At 40.0% G+C, this 27,592-nt stretch overlaps 1 protein-coding gene across 1 annotated transcript; it reads right to left on the reverse strand.

Moving 5' to 3' along the window:
- Nucleotides 1-10,282: 10,282 nt before the first annotated feature.
- LOC106740599 lies at nucleotides 10,283-26,031 on the reverse strand. The gene is made up of 10 exons (XM_014611789.1): nucleotides 25,846-26,031; nucleotides 22,655-22,756; nucleotides 19,225-20,150; nucleotides 17,079-17,225; nucleotides 16,763-16,866; nucleotides 16,244-16,400; nucleotides 14,545-14,667; nucleotides 13,467-13,597; nucleotides 12,080-12,356; nucleotides 10,283-10,832 (listed from the first exon to the last, which is right to left on the reverse strand). The coding sequence occupies exons 1-10, from the start codon at nucleotides 26,029-26,031 to the stop codon at nucleotides 10,490-10,492; spliced, it is 2,496 nt and encodes an 831-aa protein (XP_014467275.1). The 3' UTR covers nucleotides 10,283-10,489.
- Between the last annotated feature and the right edge of the window lie 1,561 nt (nucleotides 26,032-27,592).

Below are 27,592 nucleotides of genomic sequence, written 5' to 3' on the forward strand. Positions count from 1 at the left end.
TAATGAAAAGAGATATATAATTGTTGAAATATATGCAAATATATATGTGTTTCAAATATTATTATAAATTATGACATTTACATTGCTATATTTTTGAAACAAAATGGTCAATAATTCTAAAATTTGTGTATAACATTTGCATATTAGTTTTTTTAATATCATAGCAGTTTTTTTATTAAAACTTTATTTTTAGTTTAGAAAATATTAAAGATAGAAATTAAAAATAGCTAATCTTAAAAACACATATAAAAACTTAACTTCAAATTACAAATATTACAAATATCTCAGCTTTCGAATGGTCAATCTTTTTCTAATTGCACGAGCAATAAATTAAATAATATTTCAATATATACGCAGTGTAAGTTTTATCGAATTCTTATCAAACTCATTTCACCTTAAAAATTTTTTTTTAAGTAGAATAACTTTTAATCCAGACTTTGAATTACAGTCGAACTTTTGGCGTCACTTTTAAATGCAATATAGATCAATTTGTAATTTTTTCATAATATTATCATTATTTTGAAATAGATGCAATACATTTTTAATCAAACTTTTTATTTTTGACAGGATATTTGACAATCTTGATGTACATCGTGAAATTATATCAATTATAAACTCGATTCTTATAATTTTATCGACCGATTTTTAAATAAAAAATTTCGGTTGAGCCGCGAACGTTTTTATTGTTTCTCTCCGGAGGCCTGTTTTGGTCGGCTCGGCGAGAAGCCAAGTTTGTTTCTTACAGATTTTCAGATTGACTCTTTACACGTCAATATTTTCAATTAGAAACTTTATTTTCGACATCAGTTTTACCATTAAAAATCGTTTTATCCTTCACAAACATGCCGGAGGAAACTGTACTTCAATCTTTCAGATCGGCCGCCGTGAAGTATTAATTTTGCTCTCGTTATTCGCGTGATCGGTGCCTTGATTGACTTGACGCAAGACCTGAGCCCCGGGGCATCGGCAACACGCCGACGTTGCATTAGCACGTTGAATATCGCGCGGTGGTCGCCACTGATTAGCTCTGTAACGTTGACGCGTCTTATTACTTTACATGCGAGGTATGACTAACTATATTCAATTAAAATACGACTAATCGAGAGCCGATTAAAAAATATAAAATATATACTAGCCAAGGATTACACTTATTTACCGTATCACTCGGTCATACCGATTTTTAGCGATGTTTTTGAACACTTAACACTAATTAGCGCGGCATTCAACGTGTTAACTTGACGCCGAGAATTGCGGCTGATTCAATTCTCTTTCGATGTTTGAATGCACTTTTTTTGTCATGTTTTACAAGAAACGATAATCTGTGCTCAGTATGGGACGTCAAAAGATAAATTGTATGAAAATAAGAGGACAGAAATCCATGTGACGATGTACAAATATTCTGCAGTTTTTCACATATTATGATCGATTAGAATTTAAGCGTATTGATCCGATATTCGAATACAACTTGATGCTATTAAAAGAATATACTTTTACATGAAAAATCCGGAACATTGAACAAAGAATGCACAACATTTCATTTATAAAGAATTGAAAGTACGTTGCTGCCTATGGCGCAACTGAAATATACTTTTACTGTTTTAAAGTAATACTCACGGAGAAAATGCTGTTATATCAATGGAATTGATCAACGACGCCATAATTGGAATACAATTTTTTTTTTATTAAACAACAATATTATTGAAGCTAATATACATTATTTTAATATAACTCGAGTATTAGTCTCAATAATATCCGTCGAATATAGCAGATTAACTCCAAGTGCGGCGCTATTCTATCGATTCTATCGATGCAACAGCGTTTCTTTTCCCCTGAGAATTCCTCGTTAATCGAGTGAAATTAATTAAGCTTTCGTGGAATCGGCAACTTGGGGGAACTTTCCGATGTGGCCACTATATTAGAGTTCCGTGACCTGTGTTCGCTGTGTTTCTGATGTAATATGCGACATTCAGATACCAGCGAGCCGCGTGAGAGCCGCGAAATTTCACGCACCGCGGGATTGATCCGTTCCGACGAATTAAGCAGGAAAGCGACCGGTCGGTCGGCCGGTCAGGATGCCTACGATTAAGTCTTGCGATACGATCTTGATCGCGATACTCGCTCGTTCGTTCGTCGATTTCTATTTTCTCGCGTGGACCAGTTTTCGTAGCGATTCAATTTGGGCGCGCGCGCGCACACGTGACGCAGCCGCTTATTTATGCAGATTACTATTACGCGGATATACCGTTGCATTACATCGCCGCGGTGCACTCTTACGCGTAGTGATAACGATAATAATACGATAATGTAATAACGAAAATGCAAAATTGCCGCGTTCTTCGCCGGAATACATTCAACAAACGATACCTCATTGTCGCTATAATTACTCGACATGACTTGATAAATTGCGCGAGTGCTGAATTAAATTCACTCGGTAGCGTCCTGAGTGTCATTGTCAATTTAAAACAAACAAAACTTCGTTGCTGGTCGTATCGCAACACCGAACGCTTAAGCTTCGAAATCGCATTATGTGCTGCGTTTTGCGCACGAAAACCAGAATTTTGATGTCGCTTAGCAGAACTCAAAAACCTCTTCGTGTTACTCATTTTAGACACGTGTCATTGAAGTCGTCTTAACGGTGCCGATCGCGTCGACAAAAATGGAAACGATCGAAGATTCTTACGTAGATTGACGTAGGCGGCGATAAAAATGCATCGCGATGCGTGGGATGCGCGATCGTATCTTTTACGCGTCTCTGTGTACACTTTATTCTCTATCTTTTGATTTAAATTATCTGGAAAGATATTCAGAATTGATAAAACCATCCGCTCAAATAGAGAGATTAATATTATTTAGGACAAGGATATAAAATTGCATCGCAAAGAATCTTAAAATTACATTGCAAAGAATATTAAAATTATATATATGAAATATATATACATTTGTTATAAATTTAAATTATAAACTTATCTTCTTCGTCTTCTATCTCCTTCGTTGTGATTTCACCGACATTCTCGTTCCAAAAAATTCAGAATATTTATTTGGTGGGTAACGAAGTTAATAACGAATATTTTTGTGAAATTCTGATACAAAACATATAACTCAGAGTCTTATAAAATTGTATCCATTTACTTTGTTAATCATCGTTCGACTTCTCGGTTTTCCGTTACTTCGCTGACTAATGCAACTCTAACTGATCGAGAAATTTATTGCGGCGCATTTGTCGTTCCTCGATAGCGGACAGAAATTGAGAAATCGCGTAATCGTGTTCGATGCAAATCTCCAACTAATACTTCACGCGAGGTGTACTGTGTTGGCGAGTCGTTAATAATGTCATCGACACGGTAATAATATTTATTTGACGATAAACGAACGAATTCCCTCGTTGTTTAAAAGAGACGTTTAAAAGAGAGGTCGCAACCGACAATGCATTTAATAAGAATAAAGGGTCAGTAAGAAATTTAGGCTCGCCTCTAAACGCTGATAAATATACGTTGCGTAATTTTATATCGCCGCGTCGCTATTAAACTTGATTTGTCTATTGCGCTATCGATAATTATTGTCGTAAGCACCACGGGGGGTGGAGGATATATTAAGATAAAATAGTAGTCAGTAATCTCTTATGACCCGTTATTATTCGCGCACCAGGCGATCGAACCTGGCATTCGCGCGTACGCGCTCGACTATTTATTAACGGCATGCGCGATAGTTTTGATTCCGTTCCGTTTGGTCGCGTTCGCTATCCCCCCCCCCCTCCTCCCGAAATATGAAATGCGGCTCGTGTGCGCCATTTCAACTGGACACTTGTCTCAATTTTCTTTCATGTTTTCAATGCGAAACTTTCCAACTCGTTATTACAAGTTCTATGTCACGACGAATGCGCGCGCTACTTGCGCTAACTTGCGTTTCGCGCTCGCGACTTTTCGGTAATCAACGCGTCGACCGTGAACGCAATTCTTTTTACGCTTCGTGTGCGCACCGTATTACGTCTATTCAGGTTAATCATCGGTTACGAGCAGCAAGAAGTACCACAACGCGCGGTGAGACACGGGTCAGAATGCCAAGGAATGATCGAGAGAAATAAATTGCGAAATTATGAATTGATCAATTCAATGAAATCACATTTTTGATCGATCACCTGAGAGCCTTAATTTTTAATGTTAAATGTTCAAAATTGTAAAGTTATGAATTAAGCAATTTAATCAAATTCTTCTTTTGATTAAATAATTTTGAGTGTCTTAATTTTTATCGTTAAATAATAATTGTAATCTCTCGTATCTTCAGTTATAATTTTGTTGACGTTTTCTTCCTATGAAACATTCGGGGAATATATTAGGCGATTAATTAGCGGGATAATATTGGATAATTCATGAAATTCTGAAACTCTATAGAGTATACGATTCAAGGAGTCGTAAAAATGCGAATTGAGCCATCATTCTTTCTTCGCCGGATGTTGATCGGAATCTCGAGTTCGCGTTTCGGAACATACATACGAGGCGAACAAGAAAAGCTGAATGCGAGATCGCTCGAGCGGAAGAGTGTAACAGGGAAGAAGGCGAGAGGGGGACTTTCACGAGAGCTCGATTTCCCTTTCAGTCCGACTCGCCCTTCGCCGTTCTCGCGTTCAGAAAATTCCAGGTCCGCAATTGCGGCAATGGCAATTTTATGCCGATCGTAATCACGGGCTTTCCATGAGCGATTGTCGTAGTGAAAATCTAACCAAGCGTGCGTGTAGCAAGGATCCGAAGGGGCGGGGGGAACTAGGAGATGACAAGGGGCCACTTCTCTTACATTTCGGCGTTCTGTTGTCCAGTATGGGGAACGGACGTACCGCAAACCTAGCGTAATTTCGTATTACATTGACGGTATTTGGCGACATGTAAGCGATACTCGTTGGTAGTTTTTTTATCGATAGTTGCGTGTGAATTATAAAGAAAATATCGAGTGAAATCACAATAGCAACGCGATGTGATCCTGCATTTCAATTGTTAAGACACGTGGAATTATATTCGCTTAATATTGCAATTATTCAATGATACTAGCCGATAATTTGACACTAGAACTATAGACAATTAACAACTTGTTTCTACCAGAATGATAAAAATGAGAGGTTTTTGAGAAAATACGTAATACATAATACGTAAAGGAAGAAATATTTATTTTTCTCTAGTTTTATCCCATGACAAAAGTATAAAATGCATATTTTAAATTTATATTTTAAACAATAAAATTTAATAAATTGCATTATAAATAAAAATAGATTTATAAATTTGAATAATTTGTTTACAAGAAATTAAAAGAACCATTCATTAAAAAATTTTAGTAATTATAGTGTTAAATTAATAGGATGTTACGAAAATCGCTGATACAGTAGAGCATAGCATTATTGGATGGATCTCGAAGATCCTTCGCGGTACACGTAGGCTTACGCGAGAGAATATGGTATTCTGACGTAATACTTCATTAGGATAAGAATCTGGGTCGTCTCGCTCTAGAAGCTGCCAGTCGATCGCGTCATCGATCCGTACTCGATGTACTTTTTTTTTGCATCTTTGACCGAAGCATGCAAAGACAATGAAATTGTAACGCGCCGACGCTAATGAGAGGCGAAGTTTCGAAGTCTTTATTACATTTTCCTATTATTATTGCAGCAACTTCTTTGTAGCACTAATCAACAACTAATTGTTATTATTGATGGTCAATTGATCGATACAAGATATTTCATGAGATTCGCGGTTATAATTCCGATAACAGAGAGAGACAAGCTAGAAATTTGAATATAATTTTTATCATTTTTAAAAATTCTATCTTGGTTTTTGTAAATTTATTGCAAAAAATAGGTTATTCAGTATCCTGTAGTTTCGCGCAATAAAAAATAAAATACCTACGCAATTAAATTAATATTTACTGATTACGAACATCTATGCAATTATAAATTAATATCGACGAAATAAAACAAAGAAAATTAGAAATATCTGTATGTAGAAATTGAAGAAGTAACTCGATCCCCGCAAATTGGCGACACGCGATAGCCGATACAAACGACCAGATAATTCTTCGTGGTACGTGATGTAGGCAGCTCCGGGGTAGAAAGATGCAACTTTCACGTTTCTCATTCGAGAGTTTCCACCTCCCGGCGAGCCATAGTAGTTGGTAATAAAGTCAGGGTAGTATATAATCTCGAGAGAGGGATCTTTTAGGCACGCCGTTCATCGGCCGCACGCTCGTGCTATTACTGGGATAATGTTCTCGTATTATTCTCCTATTTTGCGGCGTGAATGACCTGCCATCGCGCAGCTACCTCGTTATTTCGCGGCGCGGCACGCGCCTGGATTTACCTGCATGACGAATCGCGTGTTAGCCGGCGAATTAACGTTAACCGTATACGCTAGCACTCGGCATAGTTGTATATCCTTTTATGCGCCGCGTAGCGGTAATAGCGCAATGACGATTTATAATCTTAACATACAGTAGAGATCGTTTTCCGAGAGGAGGAAATCGACGGTGCTGTATAAATAGAATAATTAAATTCACAAGGCGAAAATACTTAACATAAATTATTTGAGATAATTTTAAACTTCATTCTTTTGAAATCGTAGCAGTAATAAGATTTAGAAGAAAATACCGAGTAATACGGTCATAAATATTATCTAAACATGCAGAAAAGATAACACGCGTGAAACGATAAATTGGATTTTTCATGACTTGATCTTTAATATCTAAGAGTTAACAAACTTCAACATATTTTCCTGTTAATATATTGAAATAATTTCTCAGAATGTCGTTTGCAATCAATTTTCCAAGAGTTCTTTTTCGATCGGTAGCACGAATCGAAGATCGTGAATAAAGATCAGCTGATAATCTCGCGAAACGCCTTTAATGTCATCGCCTCGAGTCCTATGTACATTTATTTCATTCGTCCGAGTATAACTGACGATAATGTCGGTGCAAATGACGCCGATGAATTGCATGGAACACACCGCAAACAACGTCGAGACGTTTAACGTCGACGTTTTTTTTACTCGAGCTTGACTTTTACGACGCGAGTTAAGATGCCAATAAAGATCGTAACGGCCGTTCATTCGGCGCTCGCCTTTTACAGAGCGAGGTGAGCCTCGCGTGCGCCAATTATATCTGTCACGACGGACATGTCCTTTGTTAAACGCCGCGATTAGCCTCATTTTATGAGATGCGATTGCCCTATCTTGCTTGCGAAATAGCGGAATATGCAAATATAATAATAAGCTTATTATTATTACTGCCGTTCTATTCGCTAAATAACATTAATCCTTGTTAAATAATTTTTTTTATGAGAGTAAATAAACACTTTTCGTTCAAAGTGGAAATTTTTAAGGAAAATATATATAATGAAATTAATTATACGATGAAATAAACTTTGTTACACAAATAGATCAAAATGGGTGAAATCTGCTGCGATAAATAAAGAATTTTTCTGGAAGATAAATATAGATCATTTTTATCCTTACTAATATAAAAAAAGTTGTGTTCGTTTAAAGAAATAGTATTTTCAATTAATATTTATCATTTTCTTTCTTCTCCGATTAATTTATGTTAATTTAACGCCAATTTCTTTTCCGATGGATGATTGATTATCGATCAAAAGTTAAAGAGGGAAAAAAGACAACGAGGGGCGATTCGATTCCGCATAATTCGATGCTTTGGAAGCGGAAGTGCATAACGTTCGATTTGTCGAGGTCCGAGAACGATTTTGCGTTAGTGTTCGTCGTGTGTTTGTAATTTAATGGTCGAGTAATAACTTACGTATGCGGAGCTTGAATCCGCAAAAAAAGGCGGTCCGAACCACATTCCGTGAGCAATTAAAATGAAAATGAGCAACGTTGGTACATTAGACGTGGTAATAGCGGCGATATGAAATTATATATATGTACTATTTTATCGCAGTAAATCTCGCGGCGTGCAAACAAAAGAAGCGGAATCGGAAGGGCTGCTTTCTCGATCGATACCCGCGGCAAATCGATCTTTCACGAAGAAGGAAGCGAACCAAATGCGCGTCGCGCCAACACCTTGGTCTACAGGCCATTCCAAATTTATCTGAGTTTTTCGCGCGAATTTCCCAATTTCGAATATTTCCGAAACAATTCTTTGGGTCACGGGTGATTGAAAATGACGGGAGCTTTCGGGAACTGAGTTAGGAAAAATTTCAATCAAATATAAGTACAGATGAAAAGGTAAACTTTTATTTAATTTTATATGGATTTCTACAAATCAGTAATTTTACGATTGAAATTATGGAGATATTAGATGCAATAAGATCGCAATGAATGATAATTTTTTCTGAATATTTTCACCGGAAAAAATTCAAATAGATCGAAGGATTCACACATGAGATGTATGACTCGTTGTCGCTTGAACACCCTGTATTCTATATGATGCAATACTGATCGAACATAAACCTCGTGATCCATTTGTTATCTGGTTGCGCTATAAATAAACGCTTAATATATTATATATGGAGATACATTGAAGCACCAATAGATATATATTTATATATATGTATAATTGGATTATTATTTATACTATTTATTTTTCAAATAACGTTCTATCATATAAATAGAAGAGGAGGAGAAGATAAAGATATTTAACTTATTATCCTTAATTTCCAATTTTAATCTTTAAATTAGGATTTTAATGTCCCAACTTCTCTATATCTATCATCGATAAATATTTCTTAATATACAATTTTATCATGTATATCTTACGATTCAGATGTATATCTTACGAACAGAGGTTGTATATTTTATTATTTATTTTGAAAGAAGAGAAAAATATCTAAAAAATAACAAAATTTGGCCCGGGTATTAATAACATATTTATATTGATACATCTATTTTTAAAATAAGGACTTTTCTTTCAAATGAAAATATACGCATATTTTCTTAAAACCGTAGCTTACCACGAAAAAGCGATTTAAATAAATATGTTACGAGTACTCCGAATAAATACATTTTTTAATTTTCTAAATATCTGTTTTTTCAACGCACAATTCCTGATTTGAATCTCAAATTTCAATCTTTAAATTAGGATTTCAATATTGTAGTCCGACTGCGTGTTGTTCGATAAAATAGCAGAATACTATATAATATTATATACATAAAATACAGACATAGCAGAATACTAAATTCTTCCGCGTCCAAGTACGGCGCACATCGTGATCCTCGAGCGACGTTTCCCACATCGTGCGGGAGTCCCTTCGCGCAGAGTCGAGGGCTGCGAAATGCAGTCGTCGCGTTACGTAAGCGAGCGTGTAACTGCTCGCTCGTTGTGCTCGATTATGTGGGAAGCCGGACGGCAGCGGTATTCGTGAAAACGGCACATGCATACACGGCGAGAAACGATTGAACGCGATCGCGATCATTGGAGCGTGACTTCGCTCTTGCGCGCGCGATCGTTTTATGTATCTAGGCGCGGACCGGCGTCTCTCTCGTGAATATACCCGAGATTACTGTATGTACATACGTTACGCCGCTTATACGTCCTACCAATAATTGGCCCGAGATACTGCATACAGCCGGTCCGGCCGGCCGCTTTCTCGAAAATGCGATTCTACCTACTCGATCCAGGATCTCCGCTCGCCCACACAATGGCCGACGCATTCGGCGATAGAAAACGAGAAATGTTCCTCGGATGACGGCGGGATTGATCGGTCGCCTGGGAATAATCGCTAAATCTCTGAGTCTTTACTGACGTAAAGTGTGGGATCTTACGTTGCGGACTTTTGTGCGCCTCGTACTGAAATAAAAAAATGCGCATTTATTTCCAACAGTATACAGGGTGAGGCAATAATTATTATCACCTTGAGTATCTTCGGAAAATAAAAATATTTTATTAACGACTAGATAAAAAAGATGAGTGCTTATATTTATGTAGTTCGAAGAAAGATATAATTTAAAGAAGAGAGTAAATTTACATTTATAGAAAATGTTGGAAATGATCATTGGTATCAATGACAAATTTCTGCTAGATAAACTTTTCTCCTACTCTCTTACTTCGAAGATATTCAGGATCATAATAATGTTTTGCTTCTTCCTATATACTTTGTACGCATTGAGGTAAATTTCCGGGAGAGAAATAACTGCATGAAACTCCGCTTACACCCTCCGCTTTATTGTACATTCCATTAACAATGAAAGCTAGTAAGGAAATAAAGAAGATTGGAAGGATGAATATTTCATTACGTGGGAATCTTTCTTCACGAACTTAGCGCTCAAACGCGCACGCATGTAAACCTTCTTCTCGTGTATCTGCGAGGAACCATAATTATATCCGACATTTGTCACATTTTTACTGAAAGACAGAAGAACATATTTCACCTCACGATATAATTTTCGCGATGGAAGACGTAAATAAACGACTAATGATCACCGGGAACCGTCACGTTCGCGTGCGGGTTTAATGAACAATAAATAAATAAATAACTGCAATAAATAATTTCGGGCTGTCTCGTCGTTCCTTATGTCTCGTTCTCGTCGTCTCTCTCGAGCGATTCCGTGGCCGATTCCGTGGGCCATTTTCCCGCGGTCGCGGCGGAATCCACGGTAGTGGTCGGTGGGTCCGTAATGAAGATGGGTCCGAGCGGCTCCGCAGTTACTTCTTTTTTCTTGCCAGTTTCCTCTTTGTCCTCGCTCGACGCTTCTTCGATGCTCGGCTTGTCCGCGAGGTCCTGCGTCTCCTGCGAAAGTCCCTGCGAGAGGTTGCTAGTGTCAGGATCGGGCATTGGCGGTACCAGCTCCGTCGACGGCACCGTCGTCTTTATTTGACACTGTCGGCCCATGTATCCCATCGGACAGATGCACCTAATGCGGAAAAATATCCGTATTTGTAGTAATTTCATCTCGAAAGTCGTAATATGCATTTAACTCCAAAATTTTTGTAAGTTTTAATTGGACTGGGTTATATGTTACTCGATCGAGTGCCATAATTAGTTTCTCACGAAAATGAAATTTTATTTTTTATATGACCATTATACTCTTTTCCGTAACAACATTGTATGAAATTAAAAAATTAAAATCTCTGAAAATTAAATTCAGAATAAGCTAAATTTTAGTCTGACTAAAAAAAGAATAGTCAACAAAAAGAATTTAATTTAATTTTTACAAAAAATTAATTATGGTTAGATAACGCATGACTTTGTTGTAAAATATTTTATGTGGAATATTTTTCCTCTTTGGTTGTCTGTTGTTAGTATATTCGATTTCATATTTTTTAAACATAATATCGTTAAATATTTTATAGATTACGTAGATAATACGCGATCGATAATCTTGTTACTTACGAAGTAGTTTATAAACCACTTTATGTCGATCGACCGTTTAAATAGCTCTATATACATCTCATTTTATATAACCATGCGGATACAATGGAGGGTCGTCGACTTCGTTCTATTCTTCCTGCTTTACTTTCCCCGGTAGGAATCTAAATTAATCCAGGAGCGATCGTAAATCATCGATAGACAAGAGATAGAGAGCCGTATCGCGCGCCACGTATTTTAGCTCGGTCGCTTATAACTTCAAAATATTTCGAATTATCCAAACGAATCTTATCTATCATCTAATTTCAAGCGGCTCCCACTTCGGCGATTTTCTTCGCGACCTTATTACCACATATTTAATATCAAAATGAATACATGAATTTAAATCCAAAAATTAAATATTGGGCTGTTCGTAAAAATTTTTATAAAAAACTCAAAGTCGATACCCTCATATAGTCAGGCAAAACTTTATTCATTTCGTTCTTCCGATAATTTTCTGCTATTGAAAAAAGAAGCGATCAATACATTATTGAATAAAATTATGTCCAGCTATGAAAAGTATCGACTTTGAAATCTTTATAAAAATACCTAGGAACTTATTGAACAACCCAAAGTTAGAAATCGTCAAGCGTGGAGTTTAACTGTTATATATATATATATATAAAAGAAAAATATAACTACATCACATTCGTTACATTTCACATATCGCGATTACTCTTCGCAGTATTTCGCTTCCGACTCATTAAGCGTCTGAGTCACGATTGAATCCAGGTCGGGCTCGCGATCTCTCACCTGTAATTACCGTCCTCTTGGGTCATGCTGATGCAGGTCGCGTTGTTCTGACAGACACCAGGGTGCTCGTCGCAGTAGGTCAGTTTCTCGTTGCACAGGTCGCCGGCCCAGCCGGGCTCGCAACGGCACTCCCACGGTCGTTTGCACGAGCCGTGCACGCATCCGGGGTACGGGACGCATTCAGTGCAGTTCGAACCGGTCCAGCCGATGCGGCATCTGCATGTGCTTGGTCGCCGGCAACCGCCGTGTTCCCGGCTGCATCCTTGCGCACAGATCGCTGTAATTCGCGGTGAGAAAGGTTCATTAAGCGGACGCGTCGATCTACGCTCTGCTCGGGAAATCAATTCGCGATTACTCGCGAGTGGGAATTAAATTGGTTACTCGGGGCGAACTCGCCGGTGATTGGCCACTATTTCCATTGCGTTATTCTTCGACTATCTATACAGGATGTCTCTCACGTCTATCGTATTATTTTAGCAGCGGATCGTTTGGATTTTATTGGTATATTTTAGTAGCAAATTCCCTCAACAATTTAGAGACGATCTTTTCTCGACGAAAATATCGCAATCGTCCAGTTTTTAACACAATTGTGCAATTTAGCTATCGTCCAATTTTTAAACGTTGAAAACAAATACACATTAATCAACGTGTATATTTGCAATTAAGTCTCAAATTAAAATGTCATTGAGACGGACTCTATCTGAAATTAGCTGAAGAGCGTAGCTTTGGTGTCTATTTGGCTCCCTACAGAAAAACCTTTTTTCCGAATCGCTTGTAATTTGCAAATTATTAGTACTTCGAAGTTTTCGCTTTGAAAAATTCTAAATTTATCAAAGAATCTGTTATTGAGAAACAACACGGCGGAGAAGTAGGATATCTTGTAAAATCAAAAGTTACCGGTATTATATTTTTCTTTGGTTAAAAATACATGGTTAAAAATACATATGATGATATTATCTCGTACAGCTGTGACGTTAAATATACATGAAACGATCACGTCTCTTCACTCTATCACCGAGTGTTGCTTTAGAATTGGAAAGCAAGATCTATTTCCGGCGATCGGTAGACACGCGCGACTTCGGACAACGTGTCTTCGAACTACGAGTCTCGTTGTATATTTTCCTTTTAATATTGTAAAAGTCGAGCGACGAGTGCTTGCGGACGCTCAAAGTAGGATTCCGTTTCAGTTCGCGAGTGGAAGAAAAATAAGACGACCGTCGCGCGCTGTGTTGTGTCGCGTCGCCGCATCGCAAGGATCGCGCTGTTGATCACGTCACGTTTCCGTTTATTTTAGAGAGGGTTGGTCTCGTTCGGTCGTTCAGTTTGAAGAGGTTTCGGTTCCTGTTTGCTTGTCAGAGAGAAGGGAGGGGGCAGGGGCAATACTCACGTGTTTGACAAAGCAGCCCGGTCCACCCCGGATCACATCGGCACTCCAAAGGTCCTTGACAGATCCCGTGCGCGCATCCCGGCAACACAGCGCACTGTTTGCACTTGGGGCCTTGCCACCCCAGGCGACATCTGAAAGAAAGAACACGTTAGGCTCTGATTTTCCAACAAATCTATGCCCGGAGACGTCGGGCAGTGATTTATACGTTTTATTCAAACTGTCTTGAGGAAGTTTGAAATGAGGATTGTCAGGAAATATTAGCATGAAAATATGATGTTGAACGTAAAAACGATATTCGTACACTGAGAGCAAAAATAGAGATAATATATATTTATCCGGTGGGTAAACTAATAACATATTTAGTAGGATAAAGTTTCTTAATTATTACTTTTATATCTTGTCCTCCATCCTCTATTTGCTTTTTATTGTTGCATGTTGTGCTTCATGATATCGTCGAAATAATTGTTGTAAGGACTCATCAATTTTTCTTACAAATCGTTTTAGTATTTAAACAATATGTTTAATTTTTTAGATATTTTTTCTTTCAGTGTAATTCCCTCTCGGTATAAATACATCTGTTGATACACGATTTGACGTTAATGTGAAATTGCTCGTCTTTTTTTTATTCTGTTTTAAATAAAGTTTTAACAAAGAGAACAAAATAAAGTAAAATAAAATAAAATAAAATAAAATAAAATAAAGTGATTTTTCGAACGATGGATTCTGAATAATTTCTTTTTGAAGATAAAGTATGATGGAGATCGTAGTATATTGTGTTAACGTGGACCATTTTGATTTTACAATTTATCTCCACAATGAAACATTTTGTTAAAAAACCGTTTTTATGTTAAGAACGGTTCACTGAACTTTTGTGTTACTTTAATAATCTTGTGTTACGTTAACAATTGATGAGAAGTTAAGTGGACCGTTTCCGATACAAAATTTTGTATTGTGTAAAGAATTATTTTGAAACGCGCAATAGGAAATTTCGCGTTTGATTTTGTTGATAAATATTGCGAACCTTTCGTGTTAACTTAATTCATAAAAATGCGCGGTGAAGAGCCAAGTAAATGATTACCTGCACTCGCCCGGTCTTTCGCAGTAACCCTGACTGGATAGGCAATCGGGCGCGCAGATCGGCTCGGAGCAGAACATACCTTTCCAGCCGGGGTCGCAGGAGCACTCGAAGCTTACGTTGCACCTGAAAGCGAGAATCACGTTCGATATCAAGTGTGTCGATCGAACTGTCAAACTACTCGGTCACTCTACCGATTGGTGGTCACGAAATCGTGCGTGGAAGCATTTCGTGTTATACGGAAATTAGGCTCGCTTGCCAGCTAGTTCGCCCGAGGTGAAAGCAAAGCCGACTCGATCAACCCGCGAGCTCTCGTTGTTCGCCGTTGAATTGATTTTACGAGTGTACATGGAAGGCGCGATAAATTGCGTCGTTGCGGCCGCGCGTGGGTGCTCTAATCGTTATCGGGTTATCAAGCGTGTGAGAGATTGATGAAGGATCAGCTGTGGCGCTTGACTTTCCTGAATTTCGTAGCAAACGCGAATAAAACGGAAAAACAAGGAGACATCGGATGTGGAACGTTAAAATATATTCTTTGCGTAAAAATTGGTAGAGTCACACAGTATAGAATTTGGATAGCGATACGAGATAATAAAAGAGAAATTAAATTTTTGAAAATTAATTTTGACGATAATAATTGATGAAAAATTATTAAACGGAAAGAGAGGCATTGGATATTAAAATATATTCTTTGAGGAAAGAGTTGTTAACGTCATGCAGTTCGAAGAAACTTTTTTTTTTAAATTGTTGGTATCGACTATGATAATTAATGAGACATTACTAAACGAAAAGAGTAGCATCTGATGTGGAATGTTAAAATATGATAATTATTCGTTATTTTGATGCTTCCCGAATTAAAACAGACGGAACTTCGATGGTTTTCACCTTGACATGAAAGATCCTACTAAATAACCTTCAGAAGATTTTAGTCGGCAGTCTTTGTTCATTAAAAAGTTATTAATAATTGATGATTGAAACAGCCCGAATTTCAGTAGATGTAAACATGATAATATTTAAAAATATATATTTATAATATTTATAAATGTATTTTAGTTAAAATCATTTGCTTTGTTAAACTGATGAATCTTTTTCATACTAAAATAATAGATTCTGAGAAGATTAGCAAAGATTTCTATGCAAAGTTTATGTTAAGTGATTTATCAGTGAAATATTTTCATATATGTTTTGTCGCATACCAAAACTCAAACGTCATCTTAGCTCGAGGAACTGAGATAATGAAAATTTCTTAATAAATAAAAGACGATATTTTCTACAATATATGTCAAAAATCAAAGTTATTGCAGCTGTGTCCATTATAACGAGTAATTACCAAAATATGTTCTTTGAAATATATCAACAATGTTGCACATTATAGAATTTAGAAAACGATATGAGAAAAAATAAGAAATGAGATTTCTCAAAGTCGTTATCGACGATGATAATTAACGAGGCATTATTCTCGTTAGAACACGTCGATTTGTAGCTGTAATAAATTTTGTGAACTCTAATAGCGTTATTTTTCAATTTAATAATATATACAATATTCACAAAACGCGCGCAGTAAAAAAGTTATAGAAATGTTGCTTTAGTTTCTTCCTCTCGCGAGATGCATCCGCGTTTAAAGATGTTCCAACGAAGAATTCATATGCATGTCAAGTTATACTTTCTCCACACCAAGTTATTGCATATCAATAGATCATACCTTCCGTGCTGGCATCCCGGTAAGGCCACACACTTGTCGCACAATTCACCGTAGAAACCCAGTTTGCATCGACATTCCCCGGGACGTCGGCAGTAGCCCTGAAGAGGATCGCAACCCTTTCGACAAATCGGCACGTCGCAAAGATCTCCCGTCCATCCTAAACACGAATAATTACTACATCATTGCGCCAAAAATATATATATTTCAAATTTTCTCTAATCTGCTGCTTAATCCTTTTAGGATATTCACACGATATCCTGTTAACATTTTATTATTTTTCAATTGGCTAATAAATCAATTGAATTTCGTTTTTCTAACGCAAATCCTGTTTCTTCTTTTTCTTTTGACTAATAAATTAATATTTGCACAACAAAACAAAAGGTAAAACAAAATTTACACGCGAAATTGTTTTGTTTTTCCTTCGTGGGAAGTAAAAAAATTCGCGTTTGAAAGTGGATTTTATTGTTTTCTTGTAATTACGCGTTCTGGTGAAAGATTTGTATTATTCCCGGTTCATACCTGGCAAACATTTCACTTCCCCAGCCTCGTCGCAGATGTAATGCGAATTCGGATGCTGGGACGCTGGTATCTCGCACGCTTGCTTCTTCCATTTCGGAACGTACCTGAACAACGAATCTTATTGAAATGCCGACGTTCGAAATTTATAAGTCGGCAACATCGGCGACGATAATATCGTACGAAGCCATTCAAGTGTTATCCCATCGCAATCGATTGATTTTTCTCATGAGACATCTTAATCGCGAGGGATTCCTCTCTCTCTCTCTCTCTCTCATAATCGAAGCGTTCGATAACCTACGTCGATTTACGACCGTACCTGGGTCCGGCTGCGAATCCTACGGCCACCACGGAAACCGCCCCGACGCCGATCAGTCCATTGTTTGCCGACGGTGTAAGCTGATAAGGAGCGACGAGGAAGCCGAGGCAGCAGGCGAACAGCAGCGGTATCATCTTCGCTTGACTCCTGAGTCAAGACTGGAGAACGAAGACGTTCAAGGCGAAGCCTAGGATAACGGGACCTTGTTCGAGGCCACGACATACTTTTCACCGTTCGTGTATACGTGCATGCGTGCGTGCGTGCGTTCGTCGTGCGCCTGGTACAGCTCCCCGCCGACTTTTTCGTCGACTCACTGTGGTGAGCTCGTCATTTGCGCAGCAGGGTTCAACGCACTTCAGGGTCTCTCTTGCGGCGACAAGATGGTGGCGAAAAAGAAGAAGCGTTAAGAAGAGAAAGAGAGAGAGAGAGAAAGAGAGAGTGTGCTTATAGGGAGTAGAAAAGAGTATATTTTACGTCCTCCCGGCGCCGATGTCCTCTTTTTCTGCTCGTTAAAATTCTATGCTATTGAATTTTCATCCGAACTCCGTATAATAAAATAAATCCATAAAATACATATGAATATATATATACAAATTTATAAATATACAAATGAATGAAAGGATATTTAAATACATAGAAATAAATAAATAAGAATATATAAATATATGAAAGTTTATGAAAATCGTAACACAGTAATACTGGATGTTACATCCTTACGTAGAATAAAATTGAAAAGGGAATAATGAAGAATGGAAGATTAAGAGGAAACGAAGTGAGACAATATTTTCGCTTTCGGCCTTCGACCTACATTTATTTGGCTAAGTATTTACAGGCTACATTGCGACTATGTACAAATAAATACAGTGCGCGGCGCGCGCGCTCGCTTGTTGCCGATTCTTCGGTGATAGGAACTTTTGTACAGTCTGTTCGTTGCACATTGAGCAAAAATGCTGGTTCTAGTCCGTTCTCCGTGTTTTTGTTCACGTAAAAAAATATCATCCGAGAACCTGTACAACTTCGGCTAAAAAGCTATCGCCATTCGTATACCTGTTCAGACCCGAGCCACGGGCGGGCGAAAGGGGATAATACTTTTCCTTTGAATACAAAGACCACGAAACAGTACATTGCATACAACGCCTCGAAGCACGTGCCACGAACATTGTTACCGTAACTATTATCGCGCGAATATGCAGCTATTGTGTCAGCTCTCTCGTTGATATTTTCACTGTTCTCCGTCCCATCCCTTTTAAGCTTAACGCCGGCTACTAGCCTACACGTGTTGTTAGGCTTTCGTCCAAATCCGCGACCTGGATTATCTTCGACGTTCCTGACGAGCGGTTGATCCTGGTCTTTTGTTATAAAAATAGCATCAAACAATCTAGTAACATTAAGGTCGAGATCGTTGAAATCGGACATGTCGTTATCAGCCTTGAGACAGCAAAGATGTAACGTCTTCCCTTTGCAGTAGAGCGCAGAAAATCGCATCGTCAAGTCACAAACGTCTGAAGATCACGTGATTCGTCTCCGACCTTCAAATCACAATTAGAACCGCATTAATGACTTTTCAATTGCTTCGGTCGCGTATCTTTTTTCGAGAGAATATCTCGTTTTCGATTCTCTCTACTAGTCCTTCGTGGTATTCTGCGATCGTCGCTTGCAGAGTCTTTCCGAAGAGTTCGAGAAACCGCAGAATTCGTTCTGAGATTTAACGGTGCATCCGTAGATCGTTCGAGCCGGTCTCGATAGACGAAGAACTTCCGTCTCTTTCATTCGTCACAGAACGCGACTGTCCACTTTATTCGTCCTTTTGCCGGAGGCGAGCGGCAAAGTAGATCCCTGAGTAATCGGTCCTCGCCGTAAGTGACGGCCTTGAGGAGTGTAGTCCTTCTATTCTACACCGAGAAAAAATGCTTGGCATTTTCAACTATAATCTCGCGTAGTAAACAAATTATAGTCAGGAGAATCAAACTTTTCGTTTTTACCAAGCGTTACCGACACATATTAGCGACAATAATTTTATACTCATTATTATCCCGATTTTGTTGCTCAAGCAACTGGAAGATACAGTTGGCGCCAGAAGTGACTATAATTTAACGACGTCAAGCACTTTTTTCTCTCAGTGTAGCGCAGGATGAGAGTCGCTCACGCTTTCTGCCACGTTTGCGCGGTCTTCTTCATGAGAAACACGTCCGCTCGGATATAACAGAACACCAGAAGCGTTATCACGAAAAGCAGCAGAACGTAATGCCAGCCGCTCCGGACGAACAGTTTCATGCTGCAGACGAAGTTGCAGACGGCGGAAGACGGAGGCGGCGGCGACGACGAAGGCGTAGTCGAAGAGAGATTGGTGATGGGCCGAGTGTCGACGACGATGGGGAAGCTGCCGGGGCCGTCATTGGACGCGACCCTGACGTGGTACCTGACGCCGGGTAGCAGCGAGATCTGCGCAGAGTCGCTGTCGGTCACCTGGTTGCCGGTGAGGCCGCCGGTCTCTGGACCCCAAGTGACCACGAGTGACTTGTTGCCGCCGCCGTAGCTGTCGTCGTGGTAGCGGTAGCACTTCCTCGGGTATTTGTCGAAGTCGTCGGTCTTCCAGAACAGCCACTGGAGCCGCTGCAGCACGTCGTCGCGGTGGATCAGCGCCAGCACTTTCTCGCTGGACAGCTGCAGGTGGCGCATATGGTCGTTCGAGATGTTCATCTCCTCGAGCCTCCGTTGGATCTGCAGCTGTTGGCGCACGTTCCGCCACGAGACGGTCGCCTCGAACAGCGGACCCTCCTTGAGCGAGTCCAAGCTCGGTACCCACCGTTGCCAGGTGTAGTGTCGCGGACCGTCTTCCGTAACAACGATTATCCAGTGGCACCGGTACATCCTCTCGATCGGGATCTGGTCGTAGTAGAAGTTTTGGAACTGCCAGCGCTCATGCTGCTTCCGGAATATGATAGCCACGTCGTGCGGGCCCATCACGATCGGTTTCTCCTCCGGCGCCGGCAGCATCGACGGTTCGTAATTCTCCATGAATTCCCGCGTCTTGCAGTATTCGCAAGCGATCTGTCGGCCCATTAATGTGCTCTGCGAAGAAACGAAAAGCATCATTAAGATCTTGCGAGCGAGGAAGATGTAACGGATACACTTATCGTAGAGGATACGAGAGAAAAGGTCAAAATCGCGATAATGTTAGACCATCTCTCTAGGGTTCAAGTTTATTTGAACGCTGTGGCGCGCAGTAAAGCAGCGAGACTTCAATAGTAAGCGAATTGGTCTTTATCTTTTGATCTTTCCTTCAGAAATCTTTTATTGACTTTGGATATTTTCTGATAGTTCGGTTCCGGAGTCGGGCCGTATCTGTGTAAATCCCCAATACCCCGTAATATGATAACTGTGAACCCCTTTTTTCCTTTGAAGGAAAATAAACTCTTCTCCTCAGAACCTTGGATGTACCCCGATAGTTCGGACGTCGGGCTTAGACTGGTAGATTTCTCGAATATGATCTATATAAACGAATCTTCCATATTTTCAATTATCTATCGAGACGTAGTTCGTGAGCTAACTTGTTTTTTTAGTTAATTCTCTGTCACCGCTCGTACGAGTAACATCACTCGTACATCAATGTCCGGAATAAAGCACGCTAATCACGCTAAACACCCGACCACATATTTCACTCATAGCAATTCACGCGTGCAAATACTCATTGAAACTTACGTTTGTAACAAATCGAGAATATTCGTTCGTATATCGCTCAGATCTATCTCATATTGACTTCATCACAAAGTTGAGTAATTTTGCGTGTTATACATTGCGAACATGCGATTTATTTATACCTTCGATTAGTAGCTTTAAACAATCTGTTATTCCAACGTTGTCCTGCTAACCAAATAATAAACAAGGTCTTAAATTCATAATAAATAACTAAAACATAAAATTACGAATTTATAATTTATAATTATTATATATATTTATATTTATAATTTATAATTCGTAATTTTATTCGTTTATATTTGTAATCACCGCCTTGATTTAATTTTTACTTCTTTATTTTGTTATATCCTCCTTTTCGTGATGGGGTTTTACCGTAAAATGAATAATAATAATAATATTAATATTAGAGTTTTATATTCTCGATAATTGTTGAACATATTTGTCGATTTGCTCGTTGCTTGAATTTTACTGTTCACTTTTTTGCGCTGACAACTTCTCTTGTTTCGATGAGGATCTGACTCGATTTCGCGTGAGGATTTTTCTCGTGAAGTTCGCGCGAGGCTTCAGATGTTTGACGGTTTCACATTTCAAATCCTTTTTGAACGTCAGGTACAATCCAGGTCGATATCCTATGTCCGTCGTTAGCTCGAAGTGAATTAAAAGTGCTAGTCGATCAAGCGCATGGACGATCTTTCTTTCTCCCCCTGTCTCTCCCTCTTTCGCGTCTGTTACGGGGATAATTCCGGATTGTACGGCATCGAACGAAGAAAGGAGAGAATGGTTTCGCGTAGAATGAAGGAACCTCAAGCCGGAATCCTTGGAAAAGGGACTACCTGTCGATCTTCTCGGAAGACCGAGCAGTCGGCTCGCGTGGAAAACGCGCGCTGGCTCCGTCGCGCTCGCTCGACACAAAGATAGGAATCATCCTTCAAATATTTGGGAACGTACCGACTACCGTCGCGCTTGAAAACGTATGAAAGCCACTTATCCAGCATAATGTCGTTTTTCAATCGGTCTCGATCTTTACACGGAAGTCGAGCGATCTCCGTCTACGGTTACGACACAGTCTCGTTTTCAGTTTTCGCGTCCCGAGTTGAACGTCAGAAGCCACAGTAAAGATCTATCCAGGCATACTTGTATAATCGTGTAATGCATGTGCACGAAATCAACCAATCGTAATCCGGCAAAAGGGTGTCCTTTGCACAGAATCGTGAAATAACGCATTATTTGTAACGTAGATACCGTTACAAGTTACTTTTTTACGACGTTAACGTTTTTTTTTTTTTTTTTAATAACGGTAACGCAATTTTTTTCAGTAATTGTAAATACAAACTGAGAGAAAAATATCTAAATAATAAAAAGTATTTATTTGGCAGGGACTAATAACATTTTTACTTATATGTCAATATACCTATTTCTGCAAAAATGAAAAAAATTGTTTTCAAATGAGAAAATGTATATTTTCTTAAATTTATAGAGATAAGCATGAAAGCAATTGTTTATTCTATCTAAAAATTAAAAAATTAAAATTTAAGTAATTTAAATAATATCTGAATAGCTCTTCAGGATAGGTAGTTGTTAATACAACTCTAATGAGCGTGTCCCGAAGCCTCGCGAAGAAGACCTGTTTCCCAATTAGTTTATTCCCAAAATTGCAATTAAAATCTAAAGTGGACACAAGGAAAAAGTATTTGCGTATTCTTGGAATTGTTTCATGTAAGGTAGAAAAAACATTGCGTTGCGAAAATCCCTTTTTAGGGTGCCGAAACAAATAACCAAACGATATAAGCATTCGAAAAAGCGATCCCCCGATTCGTTTCGAGTAGCACGAGCGGTGACGAGGGCTCTATCTTTTTCCCCCGCGAGCTTACACTTACATCCTTGAGGAAGCGCCTCGCTTGTTGAAACGGGTCCTGACTGTCCTGGTTGCACACCTTCGAGTCTTGCTCGTCGTGGCACAGTTCGCAATACCTGGTGCACTGCAACAGCGTAAGAAAAAAGACGAGTCAGGTGAGGGAAGATTTAGCGGTTAACAAAAAGCTCTTTCGCACGCACGGCAAGAAAGAGGGAACTACTAGCAAGAAAGGACGCGGGAGGAGGGTTGGCGGTGGTTAGGAGGATGGAAGGGTGTTTGATGCGGAGAAGCGAAGGGTAGGGGAGGGAAGAATAAGCGAAGCACATCGGGCGAACCGTTGAATCGAGCGATTTAACCGATCACGAAGAAAAGAGGCGAAGGAGGAAGAAGAGGACGAAACACCGTGAAGAAGGTGGAACCGTCGGTAGAGGGAGGACGGGGGGGAAGGGGGAGGAGGAGGGGGGACTGAATTAGCTCCAACCTGTTCCAGGCATAACAGGCACCGTCGTTGTTGTCTTCATATTTATTGGGGTACCCTCGACTCGGTGGGGCCCTGTTCCTAAATTCTTTTTCCCCCCTTTTTTCTCGCGGTCTCTCTCCCCCTAACCCCGTCTCCTTCTGTGTTTGTCTCTCTCTTTTTATCTGCCCGTCCTCCGTTCCGCTGACGGTCTCACTCTCTCTTTCTCTCTTTTTCTCTATCTATCTCTCTCCCCCTTCCCTCTTTTGATCCCTGATTACCCTTCTTTGCGGTGTACCCTCTCTAAGGACTCTCTTTTCGTAGAAACGACGCGGTCTTCCGCTAATGACACTTTCAGAGACGTCCCGGCGGCCGGGTTCTTTCTCTCGGCGTCGAAAGAGAGTTGATCTCAAGGGATATATTGTTTCATTTGTTTGCGAAAGATTCGTTTATCCTCAAGAGGATTTTCTCCATTCTTGTGTTTTACTGACTTGCGGAAATCCCATTGTAATCCCTAAATACATGGCAATGACGCATAATACGCGATGACGGACGCATTGTTGTGTCCTAGCGACTTGTCGTCGCGGACGTAACGCATCGTTCTGTGCTTTGTGATACTTTAAATTATTCAACGTTTAAATATATATATCGGTTTGTCATTTATGTGTATTCGTTGCACCGAGAGCGGCGTTGATTATTAACTAAATTATCGATGTCGTTAATTGTTATTAGATTACCAGTCAATAGGTTATTATATTTTATTATTATTCAGTAGGATAATATGTAAATTTATTATTATTCAGTAGGATAATATGTAAATTTCTTGATTATCTTTTGCTTAAAAATATAGAACCCGCCTCTCGATGACGTTTTGCTCCGCAACAGGTAAATTTCCGGCAGCGATGAGTCTTTTGGATGCACGAGATCGGTTCGAGATTCCGTATCAGTCGATGATCGTCCTTGTTATCGAGTTACGATCACTCGGGGTCGTAAAGCAAACGCGCCACCCCGTCCTCTGGAAATCAATGACTGTACCGTGACTCGTCTACTGGCAGACGGACGGTGTGGTCGCGTATCGTAAAGTGAAATAAATGGACGAAAAAAGAACCGGGTGTCTTTCGAGGAAGCGTTTATTTATAGTGCGAGACTCGAGGAACCGGGAAAATTCGGGGAAGAAAATCATCTGCGCGATGCGTAATCTCTCCCTGCTGTCCGTCGCGATATTCATCGGTGATCCAGGAAGTTCGTTCGATTTTTGCGGAAAAATAAGAAAAGCCCTTCGCGTGTAATGACTCTCCGTCGTGCGTTCTCTCGAGTCATGACACACGTTCTCATCCCGATCCGACGAACCGGTGGTGCGGAAACTACTCCCTCTCTTGGGATTGAAACAATTACACGAGGCCGCAAAAGGGTCCTGTAATGTCCTCGGATGAAATCATCGTTATCGTCGTACAGATCGTTTCTTTCTCCGTGGAGAAGAACGAGCAAAAGAAGAAGAAGAAGAAGAAGAGAGAGATGAGAAAAAATGGAGGAGGAAGGGGGACGATAACGCGCAGCGTTAAGTTCGTTAAGCCGTACCCGCCCCCTTGAAGAGTCGTTATTCTAATGCGCGGAACCAGAGGGGGCCCCCCTTGCGTGGGGCAACATTCGTCACACGAGGCCCGGGCGTAAATTCGAACGGCTCGTCGCGTCTGGGTGGGCCCTCTCGCTCCTCGGCCGCGTCTCGCCGCACGGGAATCGATCTCCCCGAAATTAATGGACACCCCCGTCCGAGCGAGCGGTACCGAGCGAACAACGCCCTCGCGACGCGCATTGTACCCCGACTTAATCGCGATTCCCATCTGTTCGCGCGACGCGTCTCTCCCCCGCACAGCCTCTTTCTCTCTCCATTTCGGAGAATCGACAGGGTTGCACCGCGACATTATTTTCTATTGCCGTCCCATAATAAAAGCGACATCCAGAGATTTATCGGCGCGTCGGGACTTCCCGATTTCCGGCCGATCGGCCGCGAGGCGCGTGCCTCGTCGTGATGAAAAAACGATTTTCAATCGCCGGTTCGTTTCGATTTCATTCGTTGACAAGGACACATGATATGGATAAATAGATCGAGGGAAGAAATAAGCAGATGCAGAGTAAGATAAAAATGCGAAAAATGCCGGATATCGATGATTAATTTTACTAATTTTTGATAAAAAATCAAATCTTAGGTAATAGTGCACAAACGTTTTTTTGGATATTTTACGTGTCGAATATATTTTTGTAGGAACATTCTCACAAATGTTTATTGCTTTCGACAAGGTCATATCATAGTAAAAAAGGCAAAAAAAGAAATTAAAGAATTAAACAAACGAGAAAATAAAATAAGAAAGGTGAAATTTAAAAAATAGCAGTAAAAAATATCTAGATAAATCCAAAAATTATATATATATATATATATTTAATAAACCGACCTTTTTCTTTCGTTATTTTATTAACCGTCAGAAATATGAGTAGCGTGATGTATATTATTGCTTTGGTTTTTTAAAAATAATCTGAACCAAGATTGAAACACACACACATACATATTCCGCGTTATAAAATAAATCTCGACTTCATCTCGACAAATATCAGCTCGTTAGCCGCAAATCGTCGCTGTAGATCGCGGGAACAGAATCTCGCTCTGGCAATTCTCACCGCTGTCGGCGACAAGTCCGCGAATAAACAATTACAAATTCAATCACGCACTTCGCTTAGATCGAGACGATGATCTTAACTACCTCTTGGAACTCTTGATGCGCGTTCCTCCGTATCGACATTTTGCGGAACTCTTCCTTCTTGTTGAACTGTCGCAAGCACTCAGATTGGCACTGCGCGGTCCATATCATCGGTCCGAGGTCGAAGCCGACCACCAGCGAGCAGCTTGCGGCGCATATCGTCGCGAAGATCAACCACGCGGTGGTCATTATGACGGATGAATCCCCTCGGACGTCCTCTCTCTCGTCCTCGATCCCCTTCTCTCGCGTATGTCACCACGAAGAGAACGAAAAGAAGAGTGAAGAAATAAGAACAATGCAACTTGCGGTTGAAACTTCGTCACTACGTCAACAGAGATCTCACTCGGTTCGCATTCGATCGCGTCGACAGTGAACTACGAGCGTGGACGCGCCACAGGCGAACATGGGCACGCCGGCTCCGAAATTTCGAGGCAACTGCGACCCTTCGGGGGTCGAGACCTTCCTTATGTAGCCGCGCGTCCCCCACCGCCGTCGGATTTTCGTGCGTGTCCCCCACCCTCGACCGTGGCCGGGACGCCGGGTAGAACATCCCTTGTAATTATCCGCGATCCCCGAAGCACGATCCGTCCTCGGCCTCGGCATATGGTCCCTCCGCATATCGTGTGTGCCCCCAAGTTCCAATCCTGACCGAATTATTGCTCGATCTTTCTCTTTTTCTCACCCTCTCTCTCTCTCTCTCTCTCTCTCTCTCTCTCTCTCTCTCTCTCTCTTCCGCTCCCTACGCGAAAGTAGGCCAATCGGTCGTAGGAATCGCGAAAGGACGCCGGCGCATCTCGCAGATAGGATCGAAGTAGAAAAGAGGTCTAAGGCGGAATGGAAAAGAAAGGATAGAAGGTAAAGGAAAGATTTCTCGGGGTTGGTGATCAATAAATTACTCGTCGCTAATGAGACAAATTAATTCTGCATCAATTCTATAGCGAATTAAATCTGCTAAGTTGGCAGAAATGATTAAATTATATAGGAACGTTACTTGATTCTAATTGGAAGATTCGGTGCAAAAATCAGTTCTGTTAAAGTTTTAAAATATTATTTTTTATCCAAATTGTCTTTACCATTTTTTCACGAAAAATATATTAACAGGACGTTTTTACATATTTAAATTTCCGTAAACAAGATTTTCGTAAAAAGAATTTGCTTAACTTACTTTGCAAACCAGTTTTTTTGTTGATACTGTACAATTAAAAAAAAATCAAGCAGATTGATTTTTGCGCTGAGCTATTCAATTGCTGATAATAAAATTGTTAAATGTTGCTAACGTTATCTATCATTATCTATCGATTAAGTGATGTCCTTCCTTCCCTTTGATTCTCGATAAATGTTGAGATTGATAGAGAGTTTTTCGGAGTGAGAGAGAGTAAATAAATTAATTAATCATTCACGATAATGAATCAAATTAATTCCATTAAGTTAGGAATGGTTAAATATATTACGTGATTCTCTTTAATTGCTAATAATGAAATAATTGAAGTTTACAAACTACGTTATTAGGCGGTTGCATTTTTTTCTTCCTTCTCCTCGGTTCTCGGTAAACATTGGAATTGCGCACGACGGTGAATGATAATGTCCTGGCGGATAATGTCCAGTCTGTTTCAGCCGTATGGTCACAGAGCGGCGCGATTTCATGAGCGGCGAGGGACGAAATTTAATTTGTCCCGCGAGCAGTCAATTTCGATCCGTGCTCGGCTGGCCAAATGGCCGGCTCCTTTTATCCTTTTCTTTTTACGACGCT

This window comes from Dinoponera quadriceps, unplaced genomic scaffold (genome assembly GCF_001313825.1).
Source record: "Dinoponera quadriceps isolate SergipeBrazil2010 unplaced genomic scaffold, ASM131382v1 scaffold278, whole genome shotgun sequence".
Taxonomy (NCBI): domain Eukaryota; kingdom Metazoa; phylum Arthropoda; class Insecta; order Hymenoptera; family Formicidae; genus Dinoponera; species Dinoponera quadriceps.